The following is an 18723-nucleotide window of genomic DNA, read 5'->3' on the forward strand; positions in this document are numbered from 1 at the left end:
TCTTGTAGTTCCCATTTCAGGACAAGTGAAATAGTCATAAATATCTAGCAAAGAAAAGTAATTTCTGTTCATAGGCTTTATAATACATATTATTTTAAATGTAAAACAGTATAATCTCCTTTGTCAGAGAAACCTCCAACTATTATTCTCAGTACAGTTCACCCAAAGGAGAGCTTCTCAGTTCTCACCCTGGATTAAATTGTGACCTGTATATGAGTGAAAATAAACTGTATAACTGCAGGCTGGATTTCTGGATCTGCCGTGGGCAATGGCCATCCCATTAAACAATTGACCTCATTGTGGTGCTGGAATTAGGAGAGTCCTATCCTATGTAATATAATAAAATAGAATCGATTTTGAAAAATATTGATGTTTAGTAATTTAAAAAAATGTTTAATTTTTAGGCATAAGCATTTTGTTTTTATGACTAACACATGAAGCACAGAAAAGTCCTCAGCAGCTCATCTGTCCCAGATTTGCCTGACTCTTTCCCCAAGCTCTGATCCCTCCCTTGCAACCAGAGATCTGAACATACACATTCCCAGGTCATTTGCCCTCCCACAAACCTGCCAAATAGATCCCACCTGACCCCTCCCTTTCTGGGTCTCTCTTTCTCATTTTCCTGCTCTCCAGGCTGATGGCCAGTCCAGCTTCCTGTCAGTTCCTTTCCCAATCCGGTAGGCATGCACCCCACCTTGAATAGCTGGGTCATAAATCGGCAGCAAGAAAATGGGTTTCGTGGGGAGTAGTGCATGTTGTGAATTTCTGTCACCAAGGAGGTGAGATGGGATTTGCTCCAGGCAGAATCCCAACATCCAGATATCTTCCTAAAGCTCAGGACTAGCTCCCCTAGACTGACCCACCTGTTTTACTCTAAAAACAGACATTCTCTCATCCACCTGCACTTTCTAGAGTTTAAACCAATATTAAAGCAATTTGAAGACATTTTTATCTCTTACATTAGGCTCCCTCTGTCAGAAATTAATGTGCTTCCTCAGCAGATGGGCACCTCTAGCAGTAAACTAAGAATAGCCAGTTGCAGATGCATACTCTGGGTGAAATCCGGGCCCCAGCAAAGTGAATGGCAAAACTCCCACTGAATTCAGTGGGGCCAGAATTTCACCCTCGGTTTCAAACATATGTCACATTTTATTCATAGTGAAAAGTATTTCTGTTTTTTTTTTTTTTTTTAATTTTCATGTTAGTGGGTTGAGCAAAATGGATTGAATTTTCATTTTAAAAATTAGTGTAGTTGTGTCTCAGAAGATAAGTGAGGAGGCAATAAAGTCAATTAATTTTACTGACTACAGGAGGAATTATTATTGGCTCCCTTTCTATGAATCAGTTGTTGGTAATTTCACCATCAACCAGCCATCTCCTATTCTCTGAATCACTCCCCAAAATTGCTATACAGTGGGAAATAAAAGCCAAAGTACCTGTGTACCAGACATGTACTACTGTTTATGCAGCTGATTCAGCAGCTGAATTTAGAAATAGTTTAGAAGGGTATATATTAAAGAAAGTCCACAACATAGTTAAATGCTTCTTCCTTATCATACTGCTTCTTCCTTATCATATCATTCTGTTTTCTCTCTCCTTTTCAAGGTTTTCTCATTTTTGAGGGAAGGGGCAGGGAGTGATTTTAAATTATTCTCTCAAGAGCAGTTTTCTGCTTGTTTAATTAGTTCCCCCACCTTCCCTTGGTCTGTTATTATTTATATGAAGCACAGATGTGCATAGCACTTAGAAGACAGATTAAAAATGACAGTTCCACACCCCCAAGAAGTTTACAATTTAAATTAACATCTTGCAACATGAATTTTTTTTTTAGGATTAAATAGTATAAAGCCAAGTTGACTATGTGTTGACATGTCATATCATTTCTTCTTTCCATCTAATTTAGGGCAAGATTGTGCCGCCCTTATCCCATAACTAGTTTCATTGAAATCAGTGTGACTAATTGTGAAGTAAGATACCATCCAACGCGAGCAAGGGTGGTACAATCTGGTTCTAAGTCTGTAAATTAAAGGTAAAGGAAAACCATCCAAGTCCAGCCCCTCCCCCTCAAAAAATTGGTGGTCTGAGGGATGATTTAAGTCCATAACTAAGCTTTTTAAGTAATGTAACTGGTGGATCAAGCCCTTCTGTTTTCTTGTAAATATATCTTTGTTGAATGAGTAGCGGGATGTATTGAATATTGAAGGTAGTGGCTATATCTTTCCATTTTTAGGACAAACTTAGTAAGAATACTAGTTCTAGCAAAAAGCACATTGTAATTTCATATGCGACTAATTATTGTTTGACCTGGACATACTATGTACCTGTTTCAGATCAGTAAGATTCAGATGGTACCAGGGATTTTATCCTGCTGGGTCCCAACCAGTGACTTGGGCCATTGATAATGTATACATTGGCCCACAATGTGAAGAGATGTGTAATGGGCATGGCAGCTGTGTCAATGGAACTAAGTGTATCTGTGATCCAGGGTACTCTGGGCCAACCTGTAAAATAAGCACCATGAATTCAGACTTTCTCAAGGACGATTTTGAAGGTATCTCTTTTTTGTATGAACTCTTCATAGTGATTTTTAGCTACTATCTTTCAAAGAACCTAAGAGATCAGACTTCTTATGGCCAAATCCTGCTGACCTTCCTCATTCACGTTAGTCCCAATTACATCAGTGTGACTGTTCACATGAGTGAAGTGATCAGGATTTGAGCCTTAAACAATATTTATGATCATTTGATGATTCCTACAGTATTTATCTAGACACCTTTTTCTATTTACTGACCTATGACAACAGCAACATACATTCTGCACCAAAACGGATGCATGATTCTGTGATTCCAAAACTCTACATCTAGAGAAGCACTTCATTTTATCCTAGTGATCACATGGAATTTCTAGCAAGGAATAGCTCTTAAGTTAAATCACTGAAAGTTGTGAATACATAGTTAAAATGAATATTTTGTCTGGTTTTGAAGTAATTTTACTTTTAGTTCATCCTCTCAGATAAATAGAATAATAGAGAATGGGATGAACAGTTTGACTAGTGGCAGAGGATTGTTCTGCCACACAGGGAATCTGAAGTAAAGTCCTAAGTATTTCAAAGTTCCTCAGCCTTTGAAAACCAGACCATGCCTCTCAGCTTCCTGACACTGATAGAAGAGGCACAGAACTTCCAAATGGGAGGCACCAACCCCTGAAATGAGGGGCACAAAGCAACACTTTCAATACATTGGAACTCTCCATTGCTACCCACACTACTTCCATTTCCACCCATGTCACTGCATTGCCACCTAATCTCCCTTGTATGCCAGTTTCCTCTGACACACAAATGGTGGTGAATGAGGGCTGCAGCTGAGCAGACAAAGCAGATTAAGGAGCCATGGTGGATAGAGCAGCAGGAGAAAGAAGTTCATGTCACATTCCTCTAAACCCCTCACTCCCCACAACAAAAAGTAAAGTATAAGCTACTCTGTAAACAAACATAACTGAAAGTACTAATTTTGGACAAAATAGTGTCTTTGAGTCAAATTCCTCCCATAATATTTGTAATTATTTATTTCAAACTGAACTAACTGCTAACTGCAGCTTGGACATGACACTGAGCTGTTTCCTTACATGGTTGGGTATTTTTATGCAATCCAAATAAAAGCAGAGGAACGCAATTAGAAGCTCCTTTGAATGAATGGAGATGAAAACCATAAGCTTCAGAGTTATGTTTTTATATTTTAGTAAGTTTTGTTCCATAGCAGTTTTCCAGGAAACATGTTGGGGGTCAAAAAGTTCTGGTACAAATATTTGTTCACTCTGAACATAATGATTTAGATAACTTACTTCTTTTGGAAATAACACTGTTGTAACAGGAATGCTTCAGGGTAAATCTTAAAAATATATGTACTGTGCACTCAGGTCAGCTAGAGTCTGATAGATTCTTGATGGTGAGTGGTGGAAAACCATCTAGGAAATGTGGTATCCTGTCCGGAGGAAACAACCTCTTCTTTAATGAAGAAGGCTTGCGTATGCTGATGGCTCGAGACCTGGATTTGTCACAGGCGAGGTAATACAGTTTTAAAACTTTCAAGATTCCATTGAGAGAATAGTTAAACTATTCTTTATATTATACTTCTGTGGTGAAAGCAAATTTGTATAACTATGTCAGAGCATATCCTACAGTCCTTACTCAGGCAAAACTCCTATTTAAGTCAATGGGAATTCCCATTTAAGTCAAGGGTCATTTTCCAAGAGTGAGGACTGCAGGATCTGAAATTACATGATGTGTAGTTTATTCATGTGGACAATAATATGTTCATTTCTCAAATGCATAACGTGAAATTTGTTGTATGTCAGACACTCTGCTTCTCTTACAGTTTTGTAGTATCATGAATCATTGTTGAAGTAGGAGTTGCCATTATAGCTATTGTATTTATCATCATATGTCATTCATTTTCTGAAGCTTAATTTCTTCTTATTGCACACATTTGTTTCCAATAATTCACTGATAAATTCCAGTCACGCTTGTCACCAGCTATACTGAGCACAGTTATATAAAAAAAAACATTTTTAATGTATTTAGAGATTATGTCCTGCAGAGGACGTATTTGGTAGCACAACATGTCTAAAATATTAAACAAGTGTGGGGGGGAGTTAAACCAAAGCAAAATGAAGCTGTGTCCTAATTGTTTGCAAACCACTGAACAGTCATTGTCTTTTGACTTATTCATTATCTTAGCCTATTATCCTTAATACTATTTTACCTCTGAAATGTTGCATTTTTCCACAGCTTTATTCACTGACCCTTCGTAAACACACAACTCCTAATGCAAGACTTATTTAACACTACATAAAGCACTTTTTAACATGCACTTTATCTCTTTTTGGCTTGTAGTCCTCATTAACATAAAGGCTTAAAATGATGATTTTCATTGCCCATCTTAGTCTACAATGACGCTTAATTTATACATTTTTCAGAGAAACAATAACCCATGTCTATAGATAAACCGTCACTAAAGTGTCATCACATTTATATTTATATTCCAAGGTTCCTCAAAGCAAGGTAAATGGGGTTTTGCAGCTTGGTAGCCAAAGACATCAGTACTTTTTCAGTAATGTGGTTTTCTAGGCTGTTCTAAAATTAACACTATTTCACAGAAGATACGAGAGTCCTTGTATGATGCCCCATTAGACTAATCCACAATGTGTTTTCCTTCTCTCTTGTGTTCAAAGCATTGTCATTTATCTCTTCTCTGTGGTAAGCTGTAGCTGGATTTGCATACATTGACCTCAAGGTGTTATATGTAAAATTCCAATTTTCTCAAAGACTGAAGATAAATGAATGCCATGCTAACAAAAAAAGAAAGAAAAAACAGGGCCTTATATTTAATTTCTTGTATCTTCAGTAGGAAAAGTCTGCAAATAACTACAGTGTCTATCTTCTCTTCTGTGGATAAAACAACAATGTAGACTACGAAGTCATTTTGGATGATTATTCTCTAGCATTCCACTATTATTGTAGTTAATTAATTTCCAAGTTAGCTTCATAGACCTCCTGCTAAACTCTGGACCAAATTCATCCCTGATATAGCTGAGCCAAGTCCCATTGAAGTCATTAGCTGCTGTGTCCACTTAAGTCAGACATTAATTTTGCCCTCTGAGATCGGGAATTCCCAATAGATCTTATAAAAGGAACTATCGAGTGTAAATGTAGGAGCAGTGGGGTCAGTAACCATGCTAAAAGCCATGTACTTTCTCATGAGGGATTCCCTGAAAAAAATAGACTGGTAATTCTGGCTGTGCTAGCCTATGATACACAACAGCTAGGAATTGTAGAAATTGTCATACCAGATCAAATCAACAATCCATGCAGCTCAGTATCCTATCTCCAGAAGTTAAATTCCATACGCTAAAAAAGTTCATGTGCATATATCCCATTTTCTGTGGGTACCAAAAAACCTGAAACTCTACTAACCAAAACAGTAGTAGATGGAGCATGATGGTGTGGATTAATGAATATAAAATATTATAGGATCATAACTGAATCAGTCCCCGACAATTCTTTGTGTACTACATGGAGTTGATGTACCTGTTCAAACATCGCTGTGGTACCTCAAAAGGAAGGATTCCCTAATTTCATACAAATTTCATAGAGGCCATTAGAAGGTGCGTGAAATACTGCGCCCATTGAGGTCAGTGGGAGTTTTGCTATTGACTTCAAAGGGGCAAGGATTTCACCCAGTATATTTAAAGCAGTGTGGCTTTAGACTAAATTTTCATATCTTACTAAATGGACAAAAACATCCCTTTTTTCATCAGCTCAGAAGTTAAATATTTTTTGTTTTCACTTCCAGTTTTTCTCTGTTTTTGTCAAAATAACAAGGCTGTTTTTGCAGATGAAAACTGTCAGCTCACCCTGGAAGGTTACTGACTCAGTGAATTTTTGCCCTAAAGCAAATTCATAAAAAAAATCATGGTCTCTCCCTGGGGCCATGGGTTGCTATTTTGACCATTTAACTCCATGCCAACAGGCTGAAAGGGTAAAATTTCACTCCGGGTCAAATTTGCTGATATTTGCAAAAATATCAGTTTTGCACACAAATGCTTGAAGTGTACCTGAATAGCTTTGTTCAACTCCCTATACCTAGCACCTCTCCACACACAAATCAAATGTATCACCACTACTACTGTCTGCTTTAGTCTCTATGGCCTATGGAGAGGGAGACACAAGATCTCTCCTAAAGTGGAATCTTCCTTCTACCAAGAATACACCGGGCTAGAAAAGAAACAAAAATGTGACCATTTGCTTTATGGAGGAGCTGGCAGATATTTTTGTATCTACAGACACTGTCTCTGTAATTAGAATATATGTTAAACATTATCGCCTGCAATAAAAACCAAAATTGATTGGACGAGCGCTGAGTTCCCTCAAGTCCTTAGCTGATTTTATGGGGTTTTCTGTGAAGAAATGTTTTACAGTAATTGTTACCCATGTTAGATTTGTGCAGTTCTTCATGAGACTGGGATGCGGTAAAGGGGTTCCAGACCCCAGAAGCCAACCTGTGCTTTTGCAGTATTCACTCAATGGGGGCCTCACATGGAGCCTGCTGCAGGAATTCCTCTTCAGTAATTCGAGCAATGTAGGCCGATACATTGCTCTGGAAATTCCCTTGAAGGCCCGTTCCAGCTCCACTCGTCTCCGCTGGTGGCAACCATCTGAGAATGGGCATTTTTACAGCCCATGGGTAATTGATCAGGTAATAAATCTTTTGTGCTTTACAATATTACCTAGAATCATAGACTACCAGGGTCTGAAGGCACCTCAGGAAGTCATGTAGTCCAACCCCCTTCTCAAAGCAGAACTAATCCCCAATTTTTGCCCCGATCCCTAAATGGCCCCCTCAAGGATTGAATTCACAACCCTGGGTTTAGCAGGCCCATGCTCAAACCACTGAGCTATCCCCACCCGCAATCAGCCCCCTATGATAGAGGTCTATAAAATCATGACTGGTGTGGAGAAAGTAAATAAGGAAGGGTTATTTACCTCTTGGCATAACAGAAGAACCAGGGGTCACCCATAGAAATTCATAGGGAGCGGGTCTAAAACAAAAGGAAATACTTCTTCACACAACACACAGTCAATCTGCAGAACTCTTTGCCAAAGGATGTTGTGAAAGCCAAAACTATAACTGGGTTCAAAAAAGAATTAGTGGCAAAGAGTCCTGTAGCACCGTATAGACTAACAGATGTATTGGAGCATGAGCTTTCATGCATCCGATGAAGTGGGTATTCACCCATGAAAGCTTATGCTCCAGTACGTCTGTTAGACTATAAGGTGCCACATGACTCTTTGCCGCTTTTACAGATCCAGACTAACATGGCTACCACTCTGATAAAAGGAATTAGATAATTTCCTGGAGGATAGGTCTATTAGTGGCTATTCGCCAGGTGGTCAGGGATGCAACCCATGCTCTAGGTCAGAGGTTGTCAAGCTTTTTCTTTCTGAGGGCCCCCCAACATGCTATAAAAGCACCACAACCCATCTGTGCCACAATCACTGGTTTTCTGCATATAAAAGCCAGGGCCAACTTTAGAGGCTAGCAAGCAAGGCAGTAGCCTGGGTCCCCATACCAAAGCTACATTGCTCAGGCTTTAGCATCAGCCCCAGGTGGCAGGGCTCAAGGCCCTGGACTTCAGCCCCATGCAGTGGGGCTTTGGCTTTCTACCCTGGGCCCCAGCAAGTCTCATGCTGCCCCTGCTTGGTGGCCCCTCTGAAACCTACCCACAGCCTCCAAGGGAGCCCTGGACCCTTGGTTGAGAACCACTGCTCTAGATATCCCTAGGCTCTGCTTGCCAGAATCTGGGAGTGGATGACAGGGATGGATCACTCAATGATTGTCTTTTCTGTTCATTCTCTCTGAAGCATCTGGCATTGTCCACTGTCGGAAGACAGGATACTGGGCTAGATGGACCTTTGGTCTGACCCACTATGGCTGTTCTTATGTTCCATCTCTAGGATTCTATGAAATTCCTATGAGTCTGTAAAAACTTCTGAACTTTATATTTTCTTTACATAAAATAAACAAACTCCTATTTTCATGTTTCAGATTCTTATTGGTGGAAATATTTCTGGTAACACAGTCATAGAAGATGATTTTACCACACTGGATAGCAGGAAGTGGCTGCTCCATCCAGGTGGAACAAAGATGCCAGTCTGTGGTTCTACTGGGGATGCACTGGTTTTCATCGAGAAAGCTAGCACCCGTTACGTTGTAACCACTGATATTGTGGTTAGTGAGGACTCTTTCATACAAATAGACTTTGCAGCATCCTGCTCTGTCACTGACTCCTGTTATGGTGAGGTCTTCTTCTTCATAAATCATATACTTTATGTTCTCCTTTTATATAGGAAAATATTGCTACTTATTTTCCGTTTCCGCTGTCTACTATACTAAAGTACAGAAACAAAATAGGGGAAATAATTTTTCTATCAGGAAATCGCAATTTTGGCACTTATTGTTGGTGTCTGAAGGCTGAGACAAACCAAAAGGTTTAGAATGTGCATGAATGTATGCACTGAGTTTTTTCCTTGTGTGCTTTACAAGCATTTAAGATGTAGTTTATAAGAATTCAAGTTTCAGTTTAATTCATTTAGACAGGTTAATAGATCCCAAATGTAGATGCAGTCTAATAGTTTGGCACATCCATTCCTTGCAGTTACTTTGCTCTCAGCTCTAGATAATACATGTCTGATGCCAAGTAGCATGATGTTTCCAGCATAAATCTCTCGTTTCGTAGCTTCACATCCTCCACAATTGCACCATAGACAATGCTTAAAACTGATGTGCTTAGTGCAAATGCAGAGAACAAAGTTGTAATTCTGATCTCACTTGCACCAATGTAAATCAGGAATAGTTCACACTGATGTAAACCTGATACAAATTAGATCATAATCAAACACAAAGGGCTTTTTATTATCATCATTTACATGAAATCCTGAACATGTTTTAGAGCTTTCATACCTATATAATTCCATGCAGTGAATGAGGTAGGGGTCCTATGGAAAAAATAGTGTGATATAATTTAAAACTGTGTCATAATGCATATGCACACCAAAGAATTAAATGCTGGTATTTCATAACTTTTGTGTGTTTTACTTTGCAACCTATATAACATTCTTTTAATGTAGTTTTTTTAATGTAATATATATAATTTCATTGAGCTTCTGGCAATTCCTTCGGGATTCTGCATAAAAATGGAAATTGGGTTTTCAGTAAATCCTTAAAGTAGATTAGCTGATTTTGTTATTCTGAAATTTATGGAAGTAACCAAGATATCTAAACCTGGAAATTAGCTACTGCCCCATGCATAATAATTTCTTTCCATTTGGTGTTAAAGCCACTTCAGGATCCCTTAGGTCATCCCCATTAAGAGTAAGAGTGTTTTGACAGCTTAGTTATATCTTGCCAGGTAAGAATTTCCTTTGTTTTGTTGTTTTGCCCTTAACATTATTTTAACTGAATATCCAGTTAGGCAGGACACTAACTAATCATGTGCTTCTAGTCCTGATAGAGGAAGGACTTCATTTTGATGAAAAATTAATGTTAAAAACTACTTGTACCAACATATCATTTTATTTATATAATGCTCAGTTCTGAGCTCAGATGATTGAGTGGGACTGATTGTGTGGTTGAGGATTATTCAGAATTATTAAGAATTATTAAGGGTAGCAGAATCAAAAAAGATAAGCAGAATTACCACTAATGTAACTGTAACCACCAATCACTCAGTGTTCCATACAGCCAGAATGCCTGGCAGCTGGAACATTTATTTAGAGTTTATGGTCTGTGCTTATTGTTACTTAAACTTTTTTGCAGCCATTATGAGGAAATAAATTGAAGTTTTTATCCAGTTTGATTACCCATTATTCTTATTATGAAAGTTTTATAAGCAATAAACTTCAAATAAGTTTAATTGCTGATTTTTGCTGCATTTGAATGCATTTGTCGATTTGATATGGCTAGATAATGAAATATATAACTGAAAACAAGAGCGCTAGATGAAAAACTCAGTTGAAAAGAGTTTTATGTAAGATATTCTAATGAAGTGGCTAGTGTGGAGATGCTCTTCTGCCTTCTACTGGGTAGAATCAGAACTGCTCAACTGTGTGTCATAGGTCCTGTAATGCTACCAGCTAATAGAGCTTCCTCTTTAGCTCAAGAGCAAGCCTGTGTTTTTGGTATCAGAGAATCTGGAAACTTCCCCTGCTGCAACCGTAAACTTCTGAGTTGTCAAGACATATATAGGGACAACAATGAAGTCTTCTGTGGTCACCAGTTTGGTACAACATATTCACTTAGGCATACAAGTTTCTGTATTAACTAATTTATTATCTTTCAATTTTTAGCTATTGAGCTGGAGTATTCAGTGAATCTCGGATTGACATGGCACCCAATACTGAAAGACTGCCTGCCCACTAATGTAGAATGCAACAAGTACCATCTCCAAAGGATTCTGGTATCAGACACATTCAACAAATGGACCAGGATTACTTTGCCCCTGCCTCATTATACTAGGTAGATACATTTTGAATAGAGAAAATCTTAGCGCACAAATATCTGACAAGACCTAATGTGATATAATCTTGAACTAAAATGTATTGCCTTTTTTGTGCTGATTGTGTGTACAGTAGTTATACAGATGAGTAAATGAAAATGCCATTACGCTCTGAGTAAGAAGTACAGAATTACTGTGTGCATTTACCACTTATTTAGAAATGGGGAGGTTAGGTTTTCTGCTTAGCATATTTTAAATAGCCAGGATTGATGGGAGCAGACAAAAGACAATTGACTCTCACACATCTATCCTCTCTACAGTATCCATCCATTTGTCCCTTTAGTACGAGCATGGCAGAGGTCCAACTTGAGAAGGAGAGAGTAATATGCAGATATGCAGAAATAGGCAGAATCACTCTGTTCTTTGGCCCCGAGGGGACATGCCCTTGGTTACATCCTTTTGGCATGTGTTGCACTACCCTTCCCGCCCCTCCACCCCAATCCCCCGCAAGCCCAGACACCTCCACTGGCCACTGTTGAGGGTGAGGTGGAGCTCAGGCCCTGACTTCTCCCCATCCTTCCTGGGATGTCTTATGCCACAACGGGTGCTAGATTGAAGTAAGTCCTATGCTCTAGAAAGCATAGAGAATGCACTTATCCCCAGTTTGTGGGATGCAAGAGAGGAGGAGGCTACTTGTGCCCCTTAGTGCACCCAGCGGGCAGCTAGGCATAATGTAGTCTTTTGTAGATTAAATATACCTATGATTTAAGAACAGCCTGTCTCAGTTTGGACTTCGATAAGAATTGCAATGTTATGGTTACCGTCATTACATTCTGTAGCCCTATGATACCATCAGTGGTTTTGGAGGTTGTTGGTTAATTCTATTGTCTAAATCCCCACCTGCTTCCTGTACTTGCTGTTATTGGCTGCAAATTTATATTTTTAAGTAATATTTTGATGCTTCTTGTTTTTCTGTTGTACTTGTCACATCTGACTCTGCTTTCACATATTGTTCATTGTTTTAAAAAAGTCCCATTATCACCTTCACTTCCTTTTAGTACATTCTTTTAAAAAAAAAACACCTTGTTTTCACTTTTGGGTTGAATTTTGTGTGTGAAAGAAGATGTTTTGTACTGACAATGCTAGAGACTGAAGTTCTCTATCTGTTCACAGAAAAGGTACAGCAGGGCAATGTCAGAACAGGCTTCCCCATAATGCCCTGCCAACATGCCTCAACTTTGACTTGAAAGGCCCAGCTAGGGGCCAGAGGGTAGTTTAGACTCCGATTTTATTTCATTTTTACTCTGTCTGATAAGATTGCCATGAAGCTTGCCACAGTGCCAGTAGTGGTTTCTGTCACATGGACCTCTGTTTACTAGGAATTACATCATTTTCCATTACCCTAACCTGGATTAGAACTAGCAAACTACTAGTGAAAAACTCCATGTCCCATTATTAACCAGCTGAGGCATCCAGTCCCTTTAAGTATATTCATAAGGCAGTATTATTTCTATATCTCACTGTCTGTTGGCCTCTTCTAGTCTGCCTACCCTTTTCTGTTGCTTTACATATATATTTTGCATAATCAGTTGGCCACATTGTTAAATGTTTAAAGTTCACACCTTATTTATTTTTTTTTAGAAAGAGGTTCTCTGGGGTTGAAGCAAGATAATGGGTTCCATGGACATTCCAGCCTAATTTAATCTGGATCTGAAAGGAACCTCCGGGAATCCTAGGATTAAGTCAGACTCTCTTTGACTGACCCCACAGCTACGATTGCGCTGGTTAGACCAATAGCTTTGCCTCTTGCCATATGCTACAGTCAGTGGTAGGATACCTGCCACCACAATCACACACCACAACATTATCTTTATTATTTAAGACAAGGATTGGGTGAGAGAAGGGTTACTACAGCCCTAGGATCCCAGCAGGGAGAGGGTCCGGGATTTAGAATAGGAACTTGTACTGCTAGGAGAGTGAGGCATCTCATTTACAAAGACACTCTGTTCTGTGAGCTGCTTTGCTCCTCCCAGCAGTTTAATAGATCATTTTTGTGGGCATTTTATGCAACTTGCTAGTCAGTCTATCCAATAATTTGGCCTAGAGCATAGTATCCATATGTAGCCTTCTGGGGCTTGTGTACTCCAGAGTGCTACGTAACTTGTGGCCAATATGAGACTGTGAATAGTTATTACTTATGTCTCAGATTTTATTTTAAAATGTAACTCAGAATATAAAAGCTTCTCCCAGGAAAACCATTGATTTCCTAGATTCCATAAAAAGTCATGGAAATTGCCAAACCTGAGACTCAGGGTTCCTGTTTTTTTCACAAGATCTTCCTCATGATTAAGAAAAAGAAGAAGAAACTCAAACATTCTACATGGGGGAGCTAATCTGTGAGGTTTCTCTGAGAAAGCCCATTTGGGGTTTAAATTAGAGATCATCGCAGTAGTTAAAACCTCTGAACTGTTGTGATTTTACTCATGAGAGAGTAACTGTTGTTTTGGATTATCTAATTCCTTTCCAGGCCCATATGTTACAGCAAGTTATTAAATAACTAATATAAAAAAGTTAAAATAGTAGAGATTCAGAAAAATAAAACATTTTCTTGCATGTGTAAACAATGCATTTCTTCATAGATAAGGGATTATACTGAAAAATGGAAGAGTCGGAAAATAAAACAGCCTTTATCTTAGATTTAATGAATATCAGACAGAGCTATAGATTAGAAACGAAACAGACTTAATTTTCTGAAATTGTGGGTGATTTCAAGAGTGTATTGATTATGATCCATGAAACCTTGATAACTCCACATTGAGCTCATCCTCTACAATCTCCAAACTGATACTGGTGAATTCAGAAACTCTGAAACTAAATTTGTTTAATTTTTGAACTGGGAAATTATCAGTACCAGTTCCCAGTAAAATGTTTCATTATTTTCTTTAAAAAGTTAGGATAAAACTGATATCAGTCACTGACCCAGCCAAAAAAGAGTTGTTTTTCTTCTGTACAAAGCTTCTTCTGTTACTTGTTAATAGGTGATTTATTTTTCTGCTCAGAGTAAAGCAGCATGTAGTTTGATGCTGCCATCTACTGCCTAAGTGCAGCAAAACATATACTAAATCAGATTGGAAACTACACTGATGAGAAGTCACAAAAAATGTCTTTATTTTTTAGCATGCACATTGTGTTCAGATTACTTCCAAGCAGGCTGTGCCTACACTAAGGATGAAATCCTAGCCCCATCAAGGTCAGTGGCAAAACTCTGGTTGCTTTCACTGGGACCACAGTTTTCCTCTTGATGTGGATCTAGATCCAGACTTCTCTCAAAGTCAAGATTGTTTGTATTTGGCATTTTGGTTTGGACAGTTCAGACAATTCTGCTAAACCTACAACATACAGGACCCCACTCCACCAGGAACTGGTTACCGTTTCAATGTGAAATTCTTTGCCTATCCCTTCGGCCATGTCATACCGCCATTTGCATACCTCCATTTTCTCCCGAATTCTGCACCGAATTAAACTCAGCTAATTGTCTTCATTCTTAAGGACCTTTGTGGCCTATCCCTGCTGTACCTTTTGTCTCTAAGATGCTCTTGATATGTTGACCCCCCCACACACCTTTATTCCACTAATGATGCCAGTCTTGATTGCCCATTTTAAAATTTTTCAGCAAGCATCTTCACACTTTATGTCATGCTGCCCCTTATGCATGGGACGAGCTCCCTGTAAACATCCTCCTCATTATTCTCCTTCAGATCCATCCTTAAAACTCCCCTCTGCCGTAATGCACACAAAAACTTGACAGTGATTAGGCAGCGGCTGTGATGAGACCATTGCTCATTATGATGACCTGTATCATCTCATTGTTTCCATGGGACTAACTCCCTTTGTCCTCCAGACATAGCAGAGCAGCTTTGCAAGGGTGAGAAGAGAAGCTGCATAGTGAACATTTGGCCTTGCAAGCAGAGGGCCATAGTAAGTGGCCTGGTAATTCACTTGAGCCAGCCCTTGTTTGTTCAGTTGGTAAATAAATCATCTTTATAAATATGGCCCGGGTTTGGGTGAACATACATGGTTGTATTTCCTTTTAATCAAAATAGGGCTTAGCACAGCTGGAAGTGTTACCTTTGTATTTTTTTTTCCTTTCTCAAAGGTCTCAAGCAACTCGTTTCCGCTGGCACCAGCCGGCTCCATTTGACAAGCAGCAAACATGGGCTATAGACAATGTCTACATTGGGGATGGCTGTATAGATATGTGCAGTGGCCATGGGAGGTGCACACAAGGGAACTGTGTGTAAGTATAGCTGTTTCCCTCTGGTGGGTAGTGCTGTAGATTTTCATTCCCATTTTAATGTGTGATTTCAAGGAAATTGCTTGGAAGAAGTATTATTTTTAAAGAAAAGCAGAATTTCTTCTTTGAAACAGAGCGACGCGCCAGCATCACTTGGGAAATAAAATTCTAAGAGGAGAGATAGGTGGGCATATTGGAGTGTATGAGTGAATCTCCTCTGACTTCCTGCGGGCCAGATTTTCCTTTGAGATACATGCCCGTGCTGATGACAATGTGGTTTGGGACTGCACCAAGGTGAATTTAGACAGAGATGGTGCTAATCCTTCCCCCAACTCTGTGGTGCCCAAAGGCAGTGTACAAGCTGTTCTATCCTCTAGGTTGATGTCATTTACTTCCCTTTCAGCACTGAAATATGTACATGAGGCATTGCCTGTGTAGGGCACAGTCCTCTTTGGAATGATTTGCATCCTCAGGAACAAAGATTATCCCTGGAATTACATGGGGCTTTCACTCCAGTTCCCTATGCCCCAAATCCTGTTCCTTGTACCCAGCCCAAGCAACTGACTGGATGCTGGATATCTCTTCACCAGGCCAGTTTGCAGCTACTCCAGCCTCAGGACTGGTGTAGGCTCAATGATCTAATGCCAAGCTATATGCTGGCAGCTTCCAATAGAGCCCTGCTATCCCTTCTTCCCCCCAAAACTCCTTGTGTGAGAGTCATATCAAGCCCCACAGAGCTAGACACGCAGCTACCCAGGCTTCCAAAATTCTTCCGCCCGGCAGCATAACAATACCCATTCTGCTGAATTTGGGACTCTTTTCAGCCACAAATGGCAGCAGAAATTGCTCCTAGCTGCATAATTTTACCATCCCCATGTTCATTAGAAGGAAAATCCATTGAGCCAAGTGCAACATAGACATTTTCTGTATCTGCCTCTCTGCTTAAGGCACTAAAGAACCAAAGTACATCTCTCTGTTGAGATACATTTATATAATATCAGACTATGTCTTTATGTTTGTCTACATTTTTGAAACACTGCCTGAAAGGTGGAAAGGTGTTTCAGAGTAGCAAGAATCTAGGATTGTGAAACAAGCTACAGTAAAAGTATCTGTCCTCTATAAATTTGACTATAGAAAATGATATATAGTTCTAACACCAAAAGATGGTCAAACTTATTTGTTTAGGCTTGGCATGTTATCTTGATTAGATTTGTCTACCAAAATACCATTTCTTTTAATGATAAAGTTCAGTGTTAGACATGTCTTATGTATCTGGTGTATTATCAGCTTGAATTAAAACCGTGCACATCCAGGTCTTTACACAATTAACATATCCTGTTTAACAGTAACAGCTTCAGAAAGAGGCAGCAGGGCGACTCCTCCAAGCATTTGCTTGTAGGTGAGACAAATGGCTTCTTGCTCCCCTGGGCTGGAATAAAATTATTTTAAGTCTTGGTGTAGAAAATGTTTTCAAATGAGTTTACTCTGTGTTTGTTTTCCTTTGCAGCTGTGATGAACATTGGGGTGGGCTCTACTGTGATGAGCCAGAGGCAGCCCTTCCAACACAACTTAAAGACAACTTCAATCGAGCTCCGTCTAATCAGAACTGGCTAACAGTAAATGGAGGGAAACTGAGCACAGTCTGTGGAGCTGTGGCATCTGGAATGGCTCTTCATTTCAGCGGGGTTGGTGTTTAACTCTTGCCTGTTGACTGTACCAATGTGGTTGATTTAGGAAACTGAATAAATAAGTAACCAAAAAGACAGGTTTCAGAGTAACAGCCGTGTTAGTCTGTATTCGCAAAAAGAAAAGGAGTACTTGTGGCACCTTATAGACTAACCAATTTATTTGAGCATGAGCTTTCGTGAGCTACAGCTCACTTCATCAGATGCATACCGTGGAAACTGCAGCAGACTTTATATATACACAGAGAATATGAAACAATACCTCCTCCCACCCCACTGTCCTGCTGGTAATAGCTTATCTAAAGTGATCATCAGGTGGGCCATTTCCAGCACAAATCCAGGATTTGTGCTGGAAATGGCCCACCTGATGATCACTTTAGATAAGCTATTACTAGCAGGACAGGATAAGCTATTACCAGCAGGACAAATCCAGGATTTGTGCTGGAAATGGCGCACCTGATGATCACTTTAGATAAGCTATTACCAGCAGGACAGTGGGGTGGGAGGAGGTATTGTTTCATATTCTCTGTGTATATATAAAGTCTGCTGCAGTTTCCACGGTATGCATCTGATGAAGTGAGCTGTAGCTCACGAAAGCTCATGCTCAAATAAATTGGTTAGTCTCTAAGGTGCCACAAGTACTCCTTTTCTTTTAACCAAAAAGAATTATTAGAAATAAATCAAAAACGTATATTTACTTCCTTGATGAGGGTCAAGTTCTGGCAGACTCTGCATTGGTGCCTGCCAGAAACACTACAGAGAACTGGATACATCTCTTTCAGCTCATCCCATCCCCAGCACCCAAGGAGAGGTCAATGTGCAGGTTCTCTGAAACAAGCCATAGAGGGGCCTCCAGAAATGAGCCTATAGACCAAGGCACAGTCCATGGTATTGAGCTGTTTTTATCCACTCATTCATCAATGGCCTACTCGTACAAATTATTTGTCCTTCTGGCAAGAATAATCTGTACAGGGTCTGGTGCTGCTGCTATCTAGGCTGCATGTACGTATTAATACTGCTTTTAAAAAATCTAAACATACTTGTTTTGGGGGCTATTTAAGGTATATTTAGAACTGAGTCTCAGGCCTGTATTATTTTCTAACAGCAGAAAGCAATAACTTTTCACTGCCTTTTCCCATTAAGAGTTAGTTGACACCACATGAATGCACTGGGCAGCGTGAGTGATTCATAAAATACAGGTTGTCTTACAGAAGGTGTAAAAATAATCTATTACAATTGTTCTGTCTCCTGAGGGTATGGGTCTACACATACCAGACTGTTTACTTTCATGTTACTTAAAGTGTTTTATTCCAGCCAGTGTTGAATAGATGGGGATGAGGATTTTTGTAATCTAGATTTAAGAAAACAAAGATACAGTGGATCCTGAATATTGTAAACATATAAATATAGATAGCAATTTGTGACAGTAAATCCACAGTGCACATCTTTCAAGATGGAAAGTAATTGAAACTATGTTCGCAGATCAGATCATTAATTATTCTGTTTTAGCATTAATTATTATGTTGTTACATGGGACTACAAATTGAATTGTAGAAGCATGTAATATTTTAAAGCTTTTTTACAAGGTAGAATTAGCCTATTTGTCACTATGTAGTCTAGCCATTTTCGTGTCCATAGAGCTTTGACAAATATTAAGTAATTAAGGATTACTGCTCTAAAGCAAAACCATTT

The 18723-nt window shown here is 39.3% G+C and overlaps 1 protein-coding gene across 2 annotated transcripts in view; it reads left to right on the forward strand.

Moving 5' to 3' along the window:
* The window catches only part of RELN (reelin), a 468214-nt gene that overhangs the window by 410864 nt on the left and 38627 nt on the right, over positions 1 to 18723 (forward strand). For both annotated transcript variants that reach the window (XM_048836399.2, XM_048836401.2), the window contains exons 42-48: positions 2331 to 2551; positions 3916 to 4063; positions 6995 to 7253; positions 8604 to 8853; positions 10904 to 11072; positions 15209 to 15349; positions 16854 to 17031. In XM_048836399.2, coding sequence (XP_048692356.2) covers positions 2331 to 2551; positions 3916 to 4063; positions 6995 to 7253; positions 8604 to 8853; positions 10904 to 11072; positions 15209 to 15349; positions 16854 to 17031 — 1366 coding nt within the window. The remainder of the gene's footprint in view (positions 1 to 2330; positions 2552 to 3915; positions 4064 to 6994; positions 7254 to 8603; positions 8854 to 10903; positions 11073 to 15208; positions 15350 to 16853; positions 17032 to 18723) is intronic.

The sequence above is a fragment of the Caretta caretta genome, chromosome 1 (assembly GCF_965140235.1).
Source record: "Caretta caretta isolate rCarCar2 chromosome 1, rCarCar1.hap1, whole genome shotgun sequence".
Lineage (NCBI taxonomy): Eukaryota > Metazoa > Chordata > Testudines > Cheloniidae > Caretta > Caretta caretta.